This window comes from Arvicola amphibius, chromosome 3 (assembly GCF_903992535.2).
Source record: "Arvicola amphibius chromosome 3, mArvAmp1.2, whole genome shotgun sequence".
In the NCBI taxonomy this organism is placed as follows: Eukaryota; Metazoa; Chordata; class Mammalia; order Rodentia; family Cricetidae; genus Arvicola; species Arvicola amphibius.
The window spans coordinates 90,673,310-90,691,330 of NC_052049.1; the positions used below are offsets into that span (position 1 = coordinate 90,673,310).

General features: G+C 45.6%; 1 protein-coding gene across 1 annotated transcript; it reads right to left on the reverse strand.

Annotated features, from left to right (window-relative positions):
- Window positions 1-921: 921 nt before the first annotated feature.
- Window positions 922-13,296, reverse strand: LOC119809291 (zinc finger protein OZF-like). The gene is made up of 6 exons (XM_042054699.1): window positions 13,261-13,296; window positions 11,411-11,543; window positions 5,972-6,064; window positions 3,206-3,309; window positions 2,008-2,283; window positions 922-1,932 (listed from the first exon to the last, which is right to left on the reverse strand). The coding sequence occupies exons 1-6, from the start codon at window positions 13,294-13,296 to the stop codon at window positions 922-924; spliced, it is 1,653 nt and encodes a 550-aa protein (XP_041910633.1).
- Between the last annotated feature and the right edge of the window lie 4,725 nt (window positions 13,297-18,021).

The window sequence follows — 18,021 nt, forward strand, 5'->3', positions numbered from 1 at the left end:
CTGTTGTGAGGGAGAGGGGTTCAGGAGACTCGACTGCCCCCTGCAGGAGCCATGAGCACCACGGTCATCTTGGCTCCATATCATAAAATTTTCTTACATTCCTAAAATTCCTATTTTATCATGTATGGATTGTCTTACAGAACTCCCCCTAGGCAGAAGTCCTGATTCTGTAGGTGTCTGCTAATGCTTAATAAGGATACACTTTCATAGTTCTTATAACCATCAGTCTTCTGACTCGCCTGCATTCTGTCGTCCGGCGAGGACTAATGGGGGTCTACTAAGCTTTTCTGCGCTGGGGGAGATCTGCTGGTGTTGATTGCTCCAGACCACCACCAGTGGAGGTGATCTCGGTGTAGGGGACAAAGTTCACATTCAGCCGGCCAGAATGAGCCATCGAGTTCTCTGGCCGACTAAGAGGAGAAAGAGGCACACAGTGAAGAAAGAGGCGGGGCCAAGGGGTTGCATGCTCTCAGGTTGAGGAAGTAGAGAAGGTGTATTGTTTCTCAGTTGCTCCATTAATTTCTCATGTTTATTTCTTACTATTTACCTCTGAGTTTCAGTTTTTAATAAATGATTTTAAAAAATCCCATGTGGCCTCTTGTGCTGGGGCAGGTACGACTGGGGAATGACTTTCTTCACTCCGCATGGGTAAAGCTCGTCTGTGTGAGAGGGCTAATGTGCCTGAGCGGTGAAGTAGAGAGCGCTGAGCTTCACTCCACATGGTCACAGGGCTTCTGGGCTGACCACACCTCCTGACACCGCAGGACCGTGACTTGCACAAAGCCCCTTGCACTTTCCTGCCACAGGATGGTCATTCACATTCATTCTTCACCGTGACTCGCGGTACAAAGTTCCCACCTTCCCTCCTCGGGGCTCCTCATCTGAGCCGCCCACTGTCACTTGTTGACATGAAGTAGAAAGCTATCCTGCATTCTTTTCCTTCAGAACGCCTGCCACATGCGTGTGCTCCCTGGTGTACCGCGAGTTGTGACTGGCAGCAGAAAGCATTCCCACATGATTTGCATTCAAATCACTCTTACCTGTGTGAGTACTTTGATGTCGAGTGAGGTGTGGCTTGCGGGAGAAGGCTTTCCCACATTCTCTACATTCATAGGGCTTATCGCCTGTGTGAGTCCGTCCATGTACAATGAGTTGTGACTTATAGTAGAAATATTTGCCACACTCTGTGCACACATAGGGGCGTGTATCTGTATGTATGGTCTGATGTAGAGTGAGATGTGACTTGCAGTAGAAAACTTTGCCACAGTCTGAGCACGCATACGACTTCTCGCCTACGTGAGTCCTCTGATGTAGAAGGAGTGTGGACTTATGGTGGAATGATTTCCCACACTCCATACAGGCATAGGGCTTCTCGCCCGTGTGAGACCTCTGATGCGCAGTGAGGTCCGACTTGCAGTAGAAGGCTTTCTCACATTCTGCACATTCAAAGGGCTTCTTCTCATTGCTGTGAATTCTCTGATGTCGAGTTAGGTGTGACTTATAGTAGAAAGGTCTTCCACATTCCATGCACTTAAAAGGCTTCTCACCCGTATGAGTTCGCTGATGTAGCTTAAGCTGGGACTGGCAGTAGAAAGACTTCTGGCATTTTGTACAAGCATAGGGCTTCTCATTGGTGTGAGTTCTCTGATGTAAAGTGAGGTGTGCTAATCGGTAGAAGGCTTTCCCACACTCTGCACATTCATAAGGCTTCTTGCCTGTGTGGATTTTCTGATGTTGGGTGAGGTACGTCTTGAGGGAGAAAGCCTTCCCACACCCTGTACACTTGTAGGGCTTCTCCCCTGTATGAATTATCTGATGCACAGTCAGTTTCCCCTTGGTGTAGAAGGCCCTCCCACACTCTGAACACTCAAAGGCCTTCTTGCCTGTGTGGATTTTCTGATGTTGGGTGAGGTATGACCTGAGGGAGAAAGCCTTCCCACACGTTGTACATTCATAGGGCCTCTTGCTTGTATGACTTCTCTGGTGTTCTGAGCTGAAGACGAAAGCCTTTCTGCATTCCGTACGTTCACAACATTGCACATCCGTAGGCGCTTCCTGACACACGGTAGCACGGGAGCTCTGGAAGGAAGCTTCCCTGCCTTGCCCACTCTTCCGAAGCCCCCGAGCTTCACTGAGAGCTGACACATGACGGGTGACTTTCCTACGGGTCTGAGACTTTCGACTCCTGGTGCCCTTTGATTTCTGGTGAAAAGTCTTCCTATGCGCTTCAGTTCCACAGGACTTTGACCCTGGATGGGTTTTCTGCTGCTCCTTTAGCTCTGCCTTGAAATAAAGAATTTGTTATATTTCTTATACCTACAAAGAGGCCTTTGTCCTGGCCTCTGTTCTGGAGGTTCTGTGAGGTCTGATTTCTCACAGGCACATGTACATTTCTCATACATGTGCATTTTGCCATTATTGACTAGACTTATACAGCACAGAATCCCAAATGTATTAGTAGTGGCTAAACAACTTCACGTGATCTATGTTTTGTGCTACATATACAAGTGTCACTTAAATGACTTTTCAATATTTATTGAATTTACTACAGGTATCTTTAAATGAAACTTCTTTATGTATTGAACACACTGCATTAGCTTAGAATGATATTCCTGGTCAAATATACTAAAGATCATTGTTGTTACGGACAAGATACGTAGGATGCAAAAGGTTTGCTGACTGCATGAAATATTGAGTTATTCTCCTCCCTGTAATTAAGAAGCTAAATATTGAGAAACAGTACATTCTTGCCTGGGTTAAGTGTCTGCGAGTGTCAGGAAGATGTGAGTACATATATGTTTATGCATGTGTGTCCGCCTGTGTGCAAGTGTGCATGCGCACATGTGTGCTTGCAGTTGGGGACCAGAGGCTGACATCAGATGCCTCTCAATTACTGTCCACCTTTATTGTTGAGAAAGGGTCTCTTATTAAAGGTGGGGTTTGCTGACTTAGATAGTTAAGATATCCAGGAGGTCCCGGACGGCCTTCTTTCCCAATCTCCTGAACAATGGGGTAAGAACTCCCAGCCGCCACTCGCAACTTTTTTCTTGGGTGCTGGAGAACAAACTTAGGTCCTCACTCTCACAAGGCAGCCCGGTAATAACTGCGCCTTCTTGCCAGCTTCACATCAAATTCTTAGGGATAATAGGCTTCCCTCTTTATGGTCAGATTTAGATGAAGTGCCCAAATTTAATGCTTTACTTACAATCTTCTCACTTGATGCCTTGGTTTGGAGAGTTTCAACTTCCCACAAATGCACCTTATGATTTTCCTGGCTGGTCACATTCTGGGTAGTCAATATAGGAAGATCTGAAATTAGATTAAAAATATCTCTATCCATGAATCACATTATAGTCTTTTTATGCAAATTTAACATAAAGTGGACTTTTTCCCTCATAGAAATTATAGAATAGTAATGAGTGTAAACATCTTAGTGCCTCATGGATCTGTGTAACAAATGGGACTAGCATGCACTACATGCTGGGTCATGTCTCTTACTGTTGTGTTTTCTTCTGGGGAAGCACAAAGAGAAGCTAGCCACCTCTTTCTCCGCTGTAGGTCCCAACAGTGATTTCCCCCTACTAGGTCCTGGTTGCTCCATTCCTCTATGATACTAACTATATGTATAATATCATCTATGGCACACCTCTTTCACGGGTGAAAGAGATTTATTTTTAAGTAGTTATATAAGATGTAAGCATAGCCAAATGTTTTCTCTCCTAAGCAGGAATACATGTTAAGGAAAAGATTGCTAAATATATGTGTTTAAAAGGTTTACTTCGCACTGGGTAAAAGCAATAGAACACTCCGTGGGGTTTGTGAGGCAAAGCATCTTCCTCAGAAGCAGAAGACACCTTCTCCCAAACTCTCTCTTTAATGCATGTTTTACACATCTTCTTCACCTTCTCAAACAACAAGAAACACCTTCATGAAAACTAAACAGTGACCAGAAGTTTATTACGGCAGTGCATTCTTCTGTGCACAGCTGACAAGTCTGAATGAAAACCTGTGTATACTGGAGACCAGGTCTCACTTGCTAGCTCCAGCTGGCCTGGGACTTGCTATGTAGTCCAGAGTGGTCACCTGCCTCTGCCCACCAAGTGCTGGGAGTAAAGGCGTACGCCACGACACCTCAGATGCAAACTTTTAAAAGTTACTTACCACATCTTATTGGACAAGGCCCTCTCCCTTCTTCCCCCTGCTGGTTCATTACCCCTACTGAATCCACTCAGTTTTACTCTTGACTTCAGTTCTATATTCAGTGCATAATACAAGGGAGATATTTTCTATTTCAATTCTAACTTATTTCACTTCCGTCCCTGTTTCTGTAAGACCAAGGCCTGAGACAGGGTTTCTCTGTGTAGCCCTGGCTGTCCTGAAACTCACTCTGTAGACCAGGCTGGCTTCGAACTCACAGAGATCCACCTGTCTCTGTGTCCCAAGTGCTGGGATTAACCATCACCTGGCCAATGATTCTCTCTCTCTCTCTTTCTCTCTCTCTCTCTCCCTCCCTCCCTCCCCTTTTTTCTTTTCTATACAGTGTTCTTCCTGCATGTATGCCTGCAGGCCAGAAGAGGGCACCAGATCTCATTACAGATGGTTGTGAGCCACCATGTGGTTGCTGGGAATTGAACTCAGGACCTTTGGAAGAGCAGGCAATGCTCTTAACCACTGAGCCATCTCTCCAGCCCTGGCCAATGATTCTTATTGAAGGCTGAGTGATACACTTTTTATGTACAGCCTTCTCTGAGTCCAGTGATGAGCAGATGGGGCAATATCATACCATGGTTATCGTGAGTAATTGCTCAGTAAACATGGGCCTACAGGCTTATCTGCTTTGTCCTTATTTATCTCCATCATGTGTACAGACAGGCAAAGGAAACCTACTACAGACAGTTTTATATTTCATTAAAAAAAAAAAAAACAAATGAAAAACTTCCTGAGTGAACGGACAAGTGGACATCATTGACCTTAGTGTGTGTGCTTGATTCCTAAAATCATCATCATCATTATTATGTGAGGTGGGGTGAATATAGGCATGTGCGCGCGCGCGCGCGCGCGCACACACACACACACACACACACGATTGGAAGTCAGAAGACAAATTTCCAAAGTTTGTTCTTCTACCTCATCGAGCCAGGTTCCCCTTGTTTCCTCTGTATGGCAGACCCCAGGCTAGCTGGCCCATGAGCTTCTAGGTTTCAGACAGGGTCTTACTACGTAGCTCTGGCTGGCCCGAAAGTTCCTATGTAGAGGAGGCTGGCCTCAAGCTCAGAGCACTGAGATGAAAGCTGTATGCTAGCACACCCAGTTTAAATCTTATTTTAACAAGAAGGAAGAAAGAACGAGTACCCTGGTTCATTGCTCATACTAAAGAAAATGCTTTGCTTTGAGCATGAAACAGAGTTTTACCCGTGTGACTTCCGGTTTGTCTGTTAAGTCTATCCCTTCAGGAGTGGGTACTGACATTAACTAACAGAACCTAACACCTTGGGCACATCATTTATAAGACCATTGGCTCACAAATGTTCAGGGAATATATATTTATATTTGATATCTCTTCATAATGAATAGTTCATAGTTTCATAATAAACAGACTTCCTTTGGCTTTCCATATGCTTCAACTTTTATAAGAAAACCTAGTTTTTATTTCCCTTGCATTTAGTTTGCTTCAAATGTCATTTTCTATCTGTACAGTCTGTGTTTTCATTAGCAAACAAATGCAGGTGTCAGCCCCAACTGGAAAGCTGAGATGACTTACTTTAAGGGCTGCTATTGAAGCACATGTATGATTTCTCCCCTCATCTTAGAGGCGTTCTGGTTTACAAGTTAATATTGAACACTTTCTTCATGCCGACATTTATTTATGAGACTTAGTCCTCAGGAGTGGCTTTAGATAAAAGTCAGTGAAAAAGCCCAAGAGAACCATGACTAATGAGTTTCCTTCCATGCCCGCCACACAGCCACTGACCTGGGAGGCTCCTGTCCGAGGCTTCTGCTGCAGTACATGGCCCAAGTCCTTGCTCCAGCTTGAAGATCAACTCAGGTTTTTTCAGACAGTGACCTGTAGGTGTGGAGCAAATATACAAATGAAGCCAGAGTGCTGAGACGTGTCTACAAGACAACAGCTCCAATTCGCAAACGGTGCTATAATCAGTGGTTAGAGGCTGTGGGAGAGATACTCTCTCTTTCTTTGTTGACTGGAATACTATCTTCAGGCTCACTACACTGCATGAAATAATGATGAGATGATTTGAAGAGAACGGAAGTGAGAATTAGAGACTACACATACGATATTTAGGACAGACTGAAAATGAGAAAATCATCACAAAGAAACCCTGGTCTGTGGACAATGAAGAGGGAGAAAATAATGCATAGATCATAACTTTACAACTTGTTGCAGCCTTCCTCTTGAAGGAGAAGGACTTCCTCCTGGGCAGGAGTGGGTGGAGTCATAGGCTTTGAAACCTATTGTATAGCTCACACAAATAAATCAGTCAGGCACCCCAATTTTTCCAGTGCACCTCAGTGTGATCAGCTTCCTCTGATCACATGCTAGGTACAGCAAGCGGAAAGATCAGTACCTCCTGGTCCCTGCGAAACCTTGCCACACTGCAGGAATTCTCAACTGGCTTCAGGCTCTGCCTGAGCTCCTGCGAAATCTGAGCACATTCTGAAGTGGGAGCCGTACAGCTGGCTGAGCTGAAGCAGGAGCCTTACTGCTGGCTGAGCTGAAGGGGACCCCTACTGCTGGCTGAGCTGAAGGGGACCCCTACTGCTGGCTGAGCTGAAGGGGACCCCTACTGCTGGCTGAGCTGAAGGGGACCCCTACCGCTGGCTGAGCTTGGCTGAGCTGAAGGTGGGGAGCCCTACCGCTGGCTGAGCTGAAGGTGGGGAGCCCTACAGCAGCAGTTGCCCAGCAGTAACACGGCAAGAAGTTTTAAAGTTAACTTTATAAAAACAAAGTTCAAAATACAAGGTAGGATTTGGATCTTCATTGTCATGAGTTTGTATGTGATGTATATGGTCATCTACTCCCCTCCTCCCAGTGTAAAGAACACCTTTGATGCAGGCTAAGAATGGCCTTCAGGAACTTATTTAGACATAAGGCCCAAACCGCTGCGGAGAAGGCATGTTGCTAACACTACTTCCTTACTTTGAGCCAGAGTGCGTAACTACAGTTAGCAAAGCTCGGGTAAGACACAGTGCAGGGTTACTGACCACACAGCACATGGCCTTTCATCAGGCTGTGCTGTGGAACAATCTTTGTACAGAGTAAATATGTATAACTCTTACATACATATACATATGGTTAAAAGGGCTGACTGACTATAGCTGGGCAGGAAGTGAGTAGGCAGGAGAGCCAGACTAGTAGGATGCTGGGAGAACAAAGGTGGGGTCTGAGGAGTTTCAAGCCAGTCGCAGAGGAAGCAGGACATCTAGAAAGTGAGGTAACAAGCCATCAACCACATGGTAGAACTTAGACAAGAAATATGAGTTCAGTTGTAAGACCTAGTTAGTAACCGCCTGAGCCATCAGCCAAGCATTTATTAATTAATAGTAAGTCTCTGTGTGGTTATTTGGGAGCTGTGTTATGAATATGCAAATGTTTCAGTTTTCCTAAATACAAGCACTCCTGGATAGAAGTCACTTTGAATTATTGATAAGTATTTGTGTTTGATTTTATACAATAAGTTTATTAGATATATTTTGTGTGTGGGGGGAGAGACCAGTCAAAGTTTTACAGAAGAACTCAGTTGACCAACAGGGATTAGGGAATAAAATTCTAGATTTCAAAGTGATTAGGAAGCACATATCTGTGGCTGGGGAGAGGACTCAGGGGGTTAAAGGCCATGCAGCAAGAGGACCTGATTTCAGATACACAGCATAAACACAAAACAAAGCATAAACACAGAAAAACTAACAACGACCAAAACTGCAGACTTCGCACACTCGTCGGCTACCCTGGTGCCCCTGTGGACGACAGGAGAAGGAGACAGGAGAGTCCCCAGCAAGCTCACAGGCCACCTAGATTGACATACGCAGCATAAAACCAACAAGAAACACCATCTCAAGGTGGGACACAAGGACCAAAATCTGCAGTTATCCTGTGATCTCCATGTAGATACACGGCATGTAATATACCACCTGCTCCCAACTCCCTCCCGCTGATGAAAAGGAAAATAATACCTGATGAGTATTCCAGAAGAGAAGAGAAAAGACATTATAATATTGATTCAGTGAGAAAGTTTTATATCTTGGGGTAGATTAGCACACTCAGGTCAGAGAGTTCAAAGGAAGCGTAACGGATCCGACCAACAGCGACTCCACGTCTGCCACACTACATACAGTGAAAACTCTGAGACAAACACAATTCTAGCTGTTCCAGAGGACAGGGTCGCGGTGCTGTGCGTTGAGACCTCCTGGAGGAACGGTCAAGCGCCTGTCGTCACCACCTGGGCACGACAATGTTGTCCAAGCTACACAAGAACACAGCAACCAAATTACAGCTGTGTATTCCTAGTGAACACAGGTGCAAAAATTCCCAACAAAACTAGAAAACAGGGCTGGAGAGATGGCTCAGAGGCTAAGAGCACCGCCTGCTCTTCCAAAGGTCCTGAGTTCAATTCCCAGCAGCAACCACATGGTGGCTCACAACCATCTGTAATGAGGTCTGGTGCCCTCTTCTGGCCTGCAGGCATACACACAAACAGAATATTGTATACATAATAAATAAATAAATTTAAAAAAAAACTAGAAAACAAACACATAAAAAGATTATAAACGGCCAAGTGTGGCATGTTCCTTAATCCCAGCACCGGGAGGCAGAAGCAGATGAATCTCTGTGTTTAAACCAGCCTTGTCTACAGAGCAAGTTTCAAGATAGCCAGAGCTGTTACACAGAGAAACCCTGTCTCAAAAAACAAAATAAAACAAAACAAAAATAACCCGAAAACCACGACCAACAAACAAAAGAAAATAAGCTTATAAAAAGGATCCTGTGTGATTCCTCCCGGGGATCCCACTGTAACAGGCCCCAGACCTCAGCACAACTGACTCCATGATGGAAACCCCCCTCAGGTCACAACACACAGCAAGTACACAGCTCCACCGGCCAACACTAAAACAAAGGTCCAACCCATCAGAGCCCATAGTTCTGGGACAGTCTCTAAATCACCAACCTTGCTTTCTGGCTTCTGCAGTTCTGCTTCCGGCTAACTGTTCTTGTCAACTGAAGTATGTCAACCCAGGATGTAGTTTGTGTCGTAAAATCTCCCACTGAGAAAGGCGTGGTGCTTCACTGGGATCCTGAACACCCCGTGCCAGGCCCGGAAATAAAGACTTTCTATTGGCTCACACCCATGTCCAAGCTGTCTTCTCTGGTAGCTACCCTACAACACCAAACGCCCATTCGGAAACTCACAAGTTTAAATTGTCACATTTACACATCGAGCAATAAACCATAGGAATGCCACAACAGATGCATGAAGGACAGTTTAAAAAACACGGTGGTGGTGCACACCTCTAATCTCAGCACCCAAGAGGCAGAGGCAGGCGGATCTCTGAGTTCCAGGCCAGCCTGGTCTACAGAGTGAGTTCCAGGACAGCCATGGCTACACAGAGAAACCCTGTCTGAAAAACAAACAAACTAATAATAATACCCTATCTTCACATAAACCCTCATGTGTGAGGCATGACCGTCTCCACAGAGTAATGATTACATTAATAAATCTGTAGCTTCCAGCATAAGCAATGGAGAACGCACGAGATGTTTTCCTCTGAGGTCCTGAACAGGGCAGAGATACGCTCTTTCACCACTTCCCAATATGGAGCTGAGGTCTCTAGACACACATATCTGATAGCATGATGTTTTTCCTCACCAAAGGCCAAGCTCCTCCCCATCTTTCCTTCTGCCATTTCTTAATACAGAATGCAACCCTGCATTCCTTTCTGAGACATATTTCTGGCCAGATAAGGTAGGCTGTCCTCTCTAAAAACTGCACGTAAAAGGGCAGTCAGAAAACTTCAAAAACATCTACCATGCCGTCAAACCCCCGCGGCTGTCCCTGGCTGATCTCTTCCTGACATTGTGACCAACAGGAGTCAGAAAGCAGAAGTTAGGAAAGCTTAGCAATAGCTGCTGTCAGAGCTGTCAGGAGGCAAAAGGGCCCAGCTGGCACGAGCCCATACAAGAACAGCGGCCAAGCAAAAAAGTGTGAGCCTGTGCAGACCTTTGCTCCCCTAGTTAGTGGAAAATGCCAATTTTTAGTTCAGATTTTTAAATAAAGATGCATTTGCAACTCTAAATCAACTGGAAATGAAACCACAAGCAAAAACAAACTGTGCCTCCTTTTGGAATGCCCGTCTCCGGTGTTTCGTTGGTGCAATGGACTACTAACCATCACCAACTGGTTTCAGCAAGTCTAAGAACTCACATTCACAAGGGAAGTTCTCGTGCGTCAATTCTGAGCTAAGATACAGGGCATCCACAAGCTAAGTAAAGAGAGGTGATGTATGCTTCATTGTCAGCAGAGACGTCACCTAAGACTGAGTCCAAAGTTAAATATGAGTGAAAGCCATGAAGTTCCTAGAATATATGGGCAGCATCGGTGTTTTTATACAGTGGAGAACAAAAACATGAGCCAACACACGGGAGAGCATCAATCTCCAAATCATCTATACAGAAAAGCAGACAATTATTAGAAGAAATCAACTTACAGATAAGAAAATACTACTAAATGACTCATTTAACATGACATTAATTTCCATAACATATAAGAACATTGAACACCCCGACGGTAGGAAGGCCTCCATATTTGTAGTGAGTGCGTGTTTCCCAGAAAAGTAAAAGACATAAGTGAAATGTATAGGCACACATGTGCACGCACACACACACACACACAAGCACGCACGCACGCGCGCACACCTTTATGCTATCCAAACTCTGAAATAAAGATGACAGCCAAGAAGTAGAGATAAAAACAGTGTTAACTCTCGAGTATGGAAAATGCATGCTGGGGTTGGAAAGGCAGCGAGTGGTTTTTAGTGGGATGTCTGTGGAAGTGATGAGGAACTTATACTCTACAGAACAGCAAACAAGATCAAAAGCAATTAAATTCTTCAAAACATTTATCAGATAAATTTAAAATGTTCACAGTAGAAAAAAGTAAAACCGAGCTGATAAACGTCTCTCTCACACCCATTCGTCTGACCATTACAGATGACATCCATTTATCTGACCATTACAGATGACACCCATTCGTCTGACCATTACAGATGACATAAGGCGCTGCAAAACCCACTGCTCCCAAACACTTGGAAATGTGCACAGGATTAATATTAAATTAGCAGTGATTCCTACCTTATCAACTAAAAAAGAAAGAGTTGCTTCTGGAGGAGTCTGACTCACCCAAGGACGCCAGGCTGCTGTAGGTCTCCAGCATCACATCCCTGTAGAGGGTCCTCTGGGCAGCATCCAGGTCCTGCCACTCCTCCCGGCTGAAGTCCACGGCTACGTCCTCAAATGAAACCTGCTCCCGCTCCTGTAACGACAGTTCTCTTCAACCTAAGTCTTCAGCTTTTGGAACAGGAAGTGGGGGTTCATTCTATTCTGTGGCGGTCTCATAGGAGGCAACATTTGATTTGTTTCATGGAAGAAAGAAAAACCAATCCAAAAATCTGTTAATGTAAGGATTTCAGAAAACATGGTCAGAGTTTTCTGAAGGATTACAACACAGACAGCTATACCTGTGATTTCCCAAATGAAGTCTCCAAGTCCTCTGCAATCTTCCACTTCCTGAAAGAAGTTGGTCCTTGTACCGAGGACCTCAGTTTATTGAACACAGAAAAACCTAAAGTTCTGGAAACAAAGGCATCTGGCCACATGCAAGTCTCCCTGGATCTAAAATCGAATGAGTGCTTCACTACTTCCGTGGTAAAGAAGTTAAAAGGGAGAAAAACATAGAACTCCGTCCATTCACCGACTTCGTGTGAGTGCTCTCTTTCACTGGCTGTTTGTTTTTGTTTTTCGAGAGAGTTTCTCTGTAGCTTTGGAGCCTGTCCTGGAACTCTCTTGTGGACCACTCTGGCCTCGAACTCACAGATCCACTTGCCTCTGGCTCCCGAGTGCTGCTGGGATTAAAGGCGTGTGCTGGCTTTTGGTGGTTTGAATTCTAACAGACTCGCACCAGATATTGAATGCATCACGTAGCAGGATGCCTGCACTCTACATATAACTATGAAAACAGTTTTAAAAGGAGACAAGTGCTGAGAGGAAACCGGCATGCCAAAGAGGGAATTCCGCACTCTGTTCTTAACATGAAAATTAGTAAAAGCATTTTATAAATTGACATTTCAGTTCTTTAAAACCTTAAACAAAAGCTGGGCGGTGGTGGTGCGTGCCTTTAATTCCAGCACTGGGGAGGCAGAAGAAGCAAGCAGATTTCTGTGAGTTTGAGGCTAGCCCTCTCTACATGAGTACGAGGCTCACCAGGGCTACACAGCCACAACTGCCAAATAAAGGAAAAGGCGTCCCATTCACATTCACTGTGACACACGGAAAATGGAAGTGCTGGTCCGGGGAAGAAGAGACTGACAAACGCGCCTTTAGTTTAGCAGTCAGCAGGGCGCCTGGCGAAACCAACCTCCAGAGGCCTAGTCACTCCGTGCTCTTGCGCGGTGTGACCATGATCTGCTCACCAGGCATAACACCAGCGCTCAGCGATGCTCCCCGCGCCCATCGTGTGGGTCCCACCACCCGCGGGCACAGGGCCTGCTGTCCCCTGGACACCTATCCAGCCACAGGAACACACAGGAGGGCCCCGGCCCCCATGGCATGCCCAGGTCCAGGCCAGAGGTGCTTTGCCAAACTGTTAAGGTCATCAGAGCCAAGAGATAAAGTTTACAACACAAATAGATGGAGTTCCAGGTACCTGGGAGACAGAATCGAGCTGAGGTCCCAGGGACAGATGGGAGACCGTCTAGGCACCAGGCTGAACACCTAAAACCCTAGTGTAGTGTCGGGAATTGGACGGCGGGAGCCAGGGGACAGAGATGAGAAGCCGAGGCGCATAGACAATGAAGAGCCAAGGCGCAGGGTCCAGGCATGGTTATCGCTTCCCTTCCCGTCCGGCGCCACACACGCTCCGGGCCAGAGCTGCGGAGAGTCCCCGCGCGGGGACCAGGGAGGCGATAGGATGCGCGGGGTGCCCGGATCCGGCTGGGGGACTCGGGGCTGGGGACCACCCGCCACAGACTCACCATCTCCAGATTCCGGGACAGCAGGGTGCACACCATGGTTCCTCACGCGGCCACGTGCAGAACCTCCCGGGCCGTCTGGGCGGCACGGAACACCTGGACCGGACCCAAGATGGCGAACAGGTGGCGCAGACTTCAGCCCGCCCCTGCTCTCGGTCTGGGTATTGATTGGACGGTCATCACCGCAGGGCCTCGGAGACGGCTCGTCCCAACTTCTCAGACCCTAAGGGACAGTAAATGGCAAGTTCTTGGCTCCAAGTATTTGCAACCGGACTTCTTGCGGAGAATCAGCCCCAGCTGTGCATTTACACTGAATCTTCTAATTAAGGTTACATCGTCTAAAATGTATTTATAAATGGAAACAGTATCATGACTTGTTTTTGTTTTTGTTTTTCGAGACAGGGTTTCTCTATAGCTTTGGAGCCTGTCCTGGAACTAGCTCTTGTAGACTAGGCTGGCCTCGAACTCACAGAGATCCCTCTGCCTCCCAAGTGCTAGGATTAAAGGCGTGCCCGGCGGATGACTTTAAAAAACAAACAAACAAACAAACAAACAAACAAACAAAAAACCTGAAATAGAGTCTTTCTATATAGCCCTGGCTGTTCTGGAACTTACTATGTAGACCAGGCTGGCCATGAACTCACAGAGATCTGCCTGCCTCTGCCTTCCTAGTGCTGGGTTAAAAGGTGCGCGACACTGTTAATCCCACAGATTCAACTACCTTTTGAAACAAAGGCTTGGTTGTGGTTTCCTGGAACAAGCAGTGCAGAGCCATTTGTAGTTAAGGTTACAGGCAGGGCATATATAACTCAATCTTTGAGAAACAGATTTAATCATAAACAGGAATGAACCTAGTTTGTCTTTAATATAACATGGCTTCCGGGCTGGAGAGATGGCTCAGAGGTTAAGAGCACTGACTGATCTTCCAGAGGTCCTGAGTTCAATTCCCAGCAACCCACATGGTGGCTCACAACCATCTATAATGAGATCTGGCGCCCTCTTCTGGCCTGCAGGCATACATGGAGGCTGAACACTGTGTACATAATAAATAAATAAATCTTTAAAAAAAGAAGATGGCTTCCAAGCCTAAGATGGGGGCAGACTGGTTGAGAATATCTTTATAAAAGTGATCATTATGATTCATAAAAATAGACGTTCATATAGTATGAAATCAGCCTAATTTGAGACAAAGTTTAAGCACATGCAGCTTTGCCCAATGCTACGATCAAGTGATAAGTGTTTTAAGACTTAATAATTCTTGGTAGATAGACTATAAATGAAAAATTTTAACTTTTTCTGGCAATAAATGAATTTCCATCAGTTACACAAACTCCATTATCAAATTACCTAACAGAATGTTTTAAAAACAAAAAAGCAACAAAACCAGGGAAGAGAATTTCTCTGCCAGACTGGTTACGTTTCTGCACTTGCTGGTTTAACCCCTCACTCTTGAGGAGGAACAAGTTAGTCTCTGAAGCAAATATATAAGTAAAAAACTAGAATGTGGCCGGGCGGTGGTGGCGCACACCTTTAATCCCAGCACTCGGGAGGCAGAAGCAGGCGGATCTCTGAGTTCGAGGCCAGCCTGGTCTACAAGAGCTAGCTCCAGGACAGGCTCTAGAAACTACAGGGAAACCCTGTCTCGAAAAACCAAAAACCAAAAAAAAAAAAAAAAAAAAAAAAAACTAGAATGTAAGAAGGAAATGAGGCTAGAGCATGTTTAGCTACTGCAGGAGCCATGCATAAGAATCATGTTTTATAATCTCCTGGCTTCTGGTTTCCTTTGGAAGGGTGGACATAAGCAACTCCATCTTGCTGGTTTGAGAAAGGTTTTATCATGAAGCCTATGCTGTAACCTCGGAACTACAACCCTTCTGCTTCAGCTGGCAGGTGGGGATTACAGTGTGGCTTTACCTTGGTTCTGACCATGCTCTCTTTGCCTCTGAGAAATAGTCTCTGAAGACTTTGCTGATGGGCCATCTGGTGGTTTGTTCTGTGTCCCAGGATGCCAGGGAAAGAGTTGTCCTGGTTGGGGGAGGGGCAAGTGACAGACGTGGAGCAATTAGAGCCCTTATGTCCCTTAGTCCTGCTTTAACCAGACGAGACACAGAAGCGGCTCTTAGGGGCGTTGGAGTCCGTTCTGTTTATCCTGCTCAGAAGAAGGTTTGGATTTGTTGGAGCAGCATTTCTACAGAATTTAGTAATAAACTTCTACATCAGTTTATTTAGGTTTTCAAAACCACAATGGACAAGAGTTAAATTGCTTTGAAAATTAAGTGATTGTATGCAGATATACCTTATTCAATACCTACCGATGTTTAGAAGGGTTACAGGCTTATGAGGTTCTTATCCACAGTGCCAGAAACAATTAGCATGACACAGAAGAACTAGGCACAAGCTATTCCCAAAGCAAACTTTAGAAACTTTAATTAGGTAGAATAAGTTTATTTACAATTTTAAATCTCTCACAAATTTGAGAAAAATGCTGGTTATTATACACAGATTATATGGCTGGCTGTTGAATCTGACAGTTCCCATCTGGAGCTGAAGGCCGGGAATACCTGGAGAGCTTCTGGTCTTCAGTCTACCTTGGATTGCTCAAGACGATGCTGCCCCACAGTGGGTGAAATTGCCAGCGAGAGGGGCAAACCGGTGAGAAGCAGCTTCCCTAGTCTGTGTCTTTCACGTGGACCTGCCACAGGAAGGTGCTGTCCACACTTAGAGTGGGTTTTTCTGCTTGAAATAACCTAGTCAAGAAAACCCCTCACAGGCATGCCCAGCAGCTTAGTTGATTCTAGATGGAGTCGAGTTGATAAGCAAGCTTAGCCATCACACAGAGCATGTTGGTACACACTGAAATGTTATGACTGGTTAGCAGGAGGACAGGAAGTTAAAGATCATCCCCAGCTATAGGAACTTCAAGGCCAGCCTGGGCTACAAGACACCCTGTCAACCCAAAACCCCCATAGGTGAGGAAAGCAGTGGTCCCTGATGCTTGCACCTGTGGGAGGAGGTACCAGAAACTTCTATCCTAGGATCTAGAAACTGTGAATGGATGGGAAGCAGGGATGATGTACAAAGCAAGATACAGGTCCCATAGTCACCATTCCCTAGACGGCACCCCAGGGAGCTGGGATCACATTACTGTCTGTAATTCATCTGCCATGGCTGGTGTCATCTGCTTGGAGCTGGACCACTACAGCTAGATCAAGCCACATCACATGAAGCACCATAGCCAGAAGACCCACAGGACAGGACAGTCCTCAGAGCCCTGGGACTACAGCTCACGATAGTAAGGTGAGTTCCCTCTGGTGTCAGGGAGATTCGTCCATCAAGACCTTCAAGACCGGGCCTTCAAGGCTCACCACACAACACACAGCTGTGAACACGGCAATAAGAAAAGCTCCAGGCTGCAGAGAAACCCTGCCTCGAAAAACCAAAATAAATAAATAAACAAACAAACAAACAAATAAATAAAGAATAAAGAAAAGCTCCGGGCCTTGGTGCATTTGCAGGGAGCACCGGGCCACAGGATGAAGTAGTTAGGCACAGGGAGGGGGTGAGCCTGGTGAGGGTTGGTGACAACAAACAGAGCACTTGCTGGCACGCACAGTTCAGAGAGACGTAAAGACGAAAAGACACGCCTTCCTCACAGGGCATCAGCAGTGCTCCTCACTCCATGACTCACAGGACAATTAACGGCAGCTTGGTGCCTCTGGCCCCTGCTTGGGCTTCTCATCTACTTCCTTTCATGCTGCCAACCCAGCTGGGACCACTGATGCTGACCCTGATTCCCACTTTTGCCTCTGGCCATTGCTGCCTACAGCTTGACTTCTTTAAGGTTTCATTCTCAGGACTTTGCTTTCACAGGGTGCGAACTTTATCCGGACTGCCTTCAGCCCTCCACTGTCCCCTCAAGGGCATTGGCCACCCTGGGATGGCCGGGCTTACTCTGCATTCCGACCTTTGCCCTGACTCCATCCGTGATTGAGCAAAATTCCGGTCCTTTCTCTTAATGCTCAGGCCCTCCTTGTATGGACCAAGACACCAGTTCAAGTGGGAGTAACTTCTACTATAATTTCTCACTGTTCTGTGAAATTCTGGGCTTTTTTTCAACCAAATATCAATCTCTTGATAAATGGGTTAAAACTGATATAAGTTCCTACTGATGATTCCAAATATACAGGAATCGTGGAATAATAATTTAAAATGTGTTATGTTTGATTATGTTGTGGAACATTGGTTTAATGATGCAAAATGTGTTGCATTCTTTTGTGTTGAATTTGTTTAACTCTGTGAAGTGGTGTTACTTTTTCTACTTAAAACACCTGATTGGACTAATAAAGAGCTGAATGGCCAATAGCAAGGCAGGAAAAAGGATAGGTGGGTCTGTCAGGCAGAGAGTATAAATAGAAGGAGAAAAAGAGAAGGAGGTGTGAGAGGAGAAGGGGATATCAGGGCCCAGAGAAGGAAAGAAAAGATATACAGAAATAGAGAAAGGTAAAAATCCCAGAGGCAAAAGGTAGACAGGATACTTTAAGTCAAGAAAAGCTGGCTAGAAATAAGCCAAGCTAAGGCCAAGCATTCATAAGAAAGAATATGTCTCCATGTGATGGTTTGGGAGCTGAGTGGCAAGCCTCCAAAGAATAAAGAGAAAAAAAAAACAACAAAAAGCAACTGCGTATAAGTAGCGGGGCTTTTATTTGGTAGCATGTGGCGTCTAGAAGGGATATGGCCCCTTATTACAGGGTAACTGAATTTAAA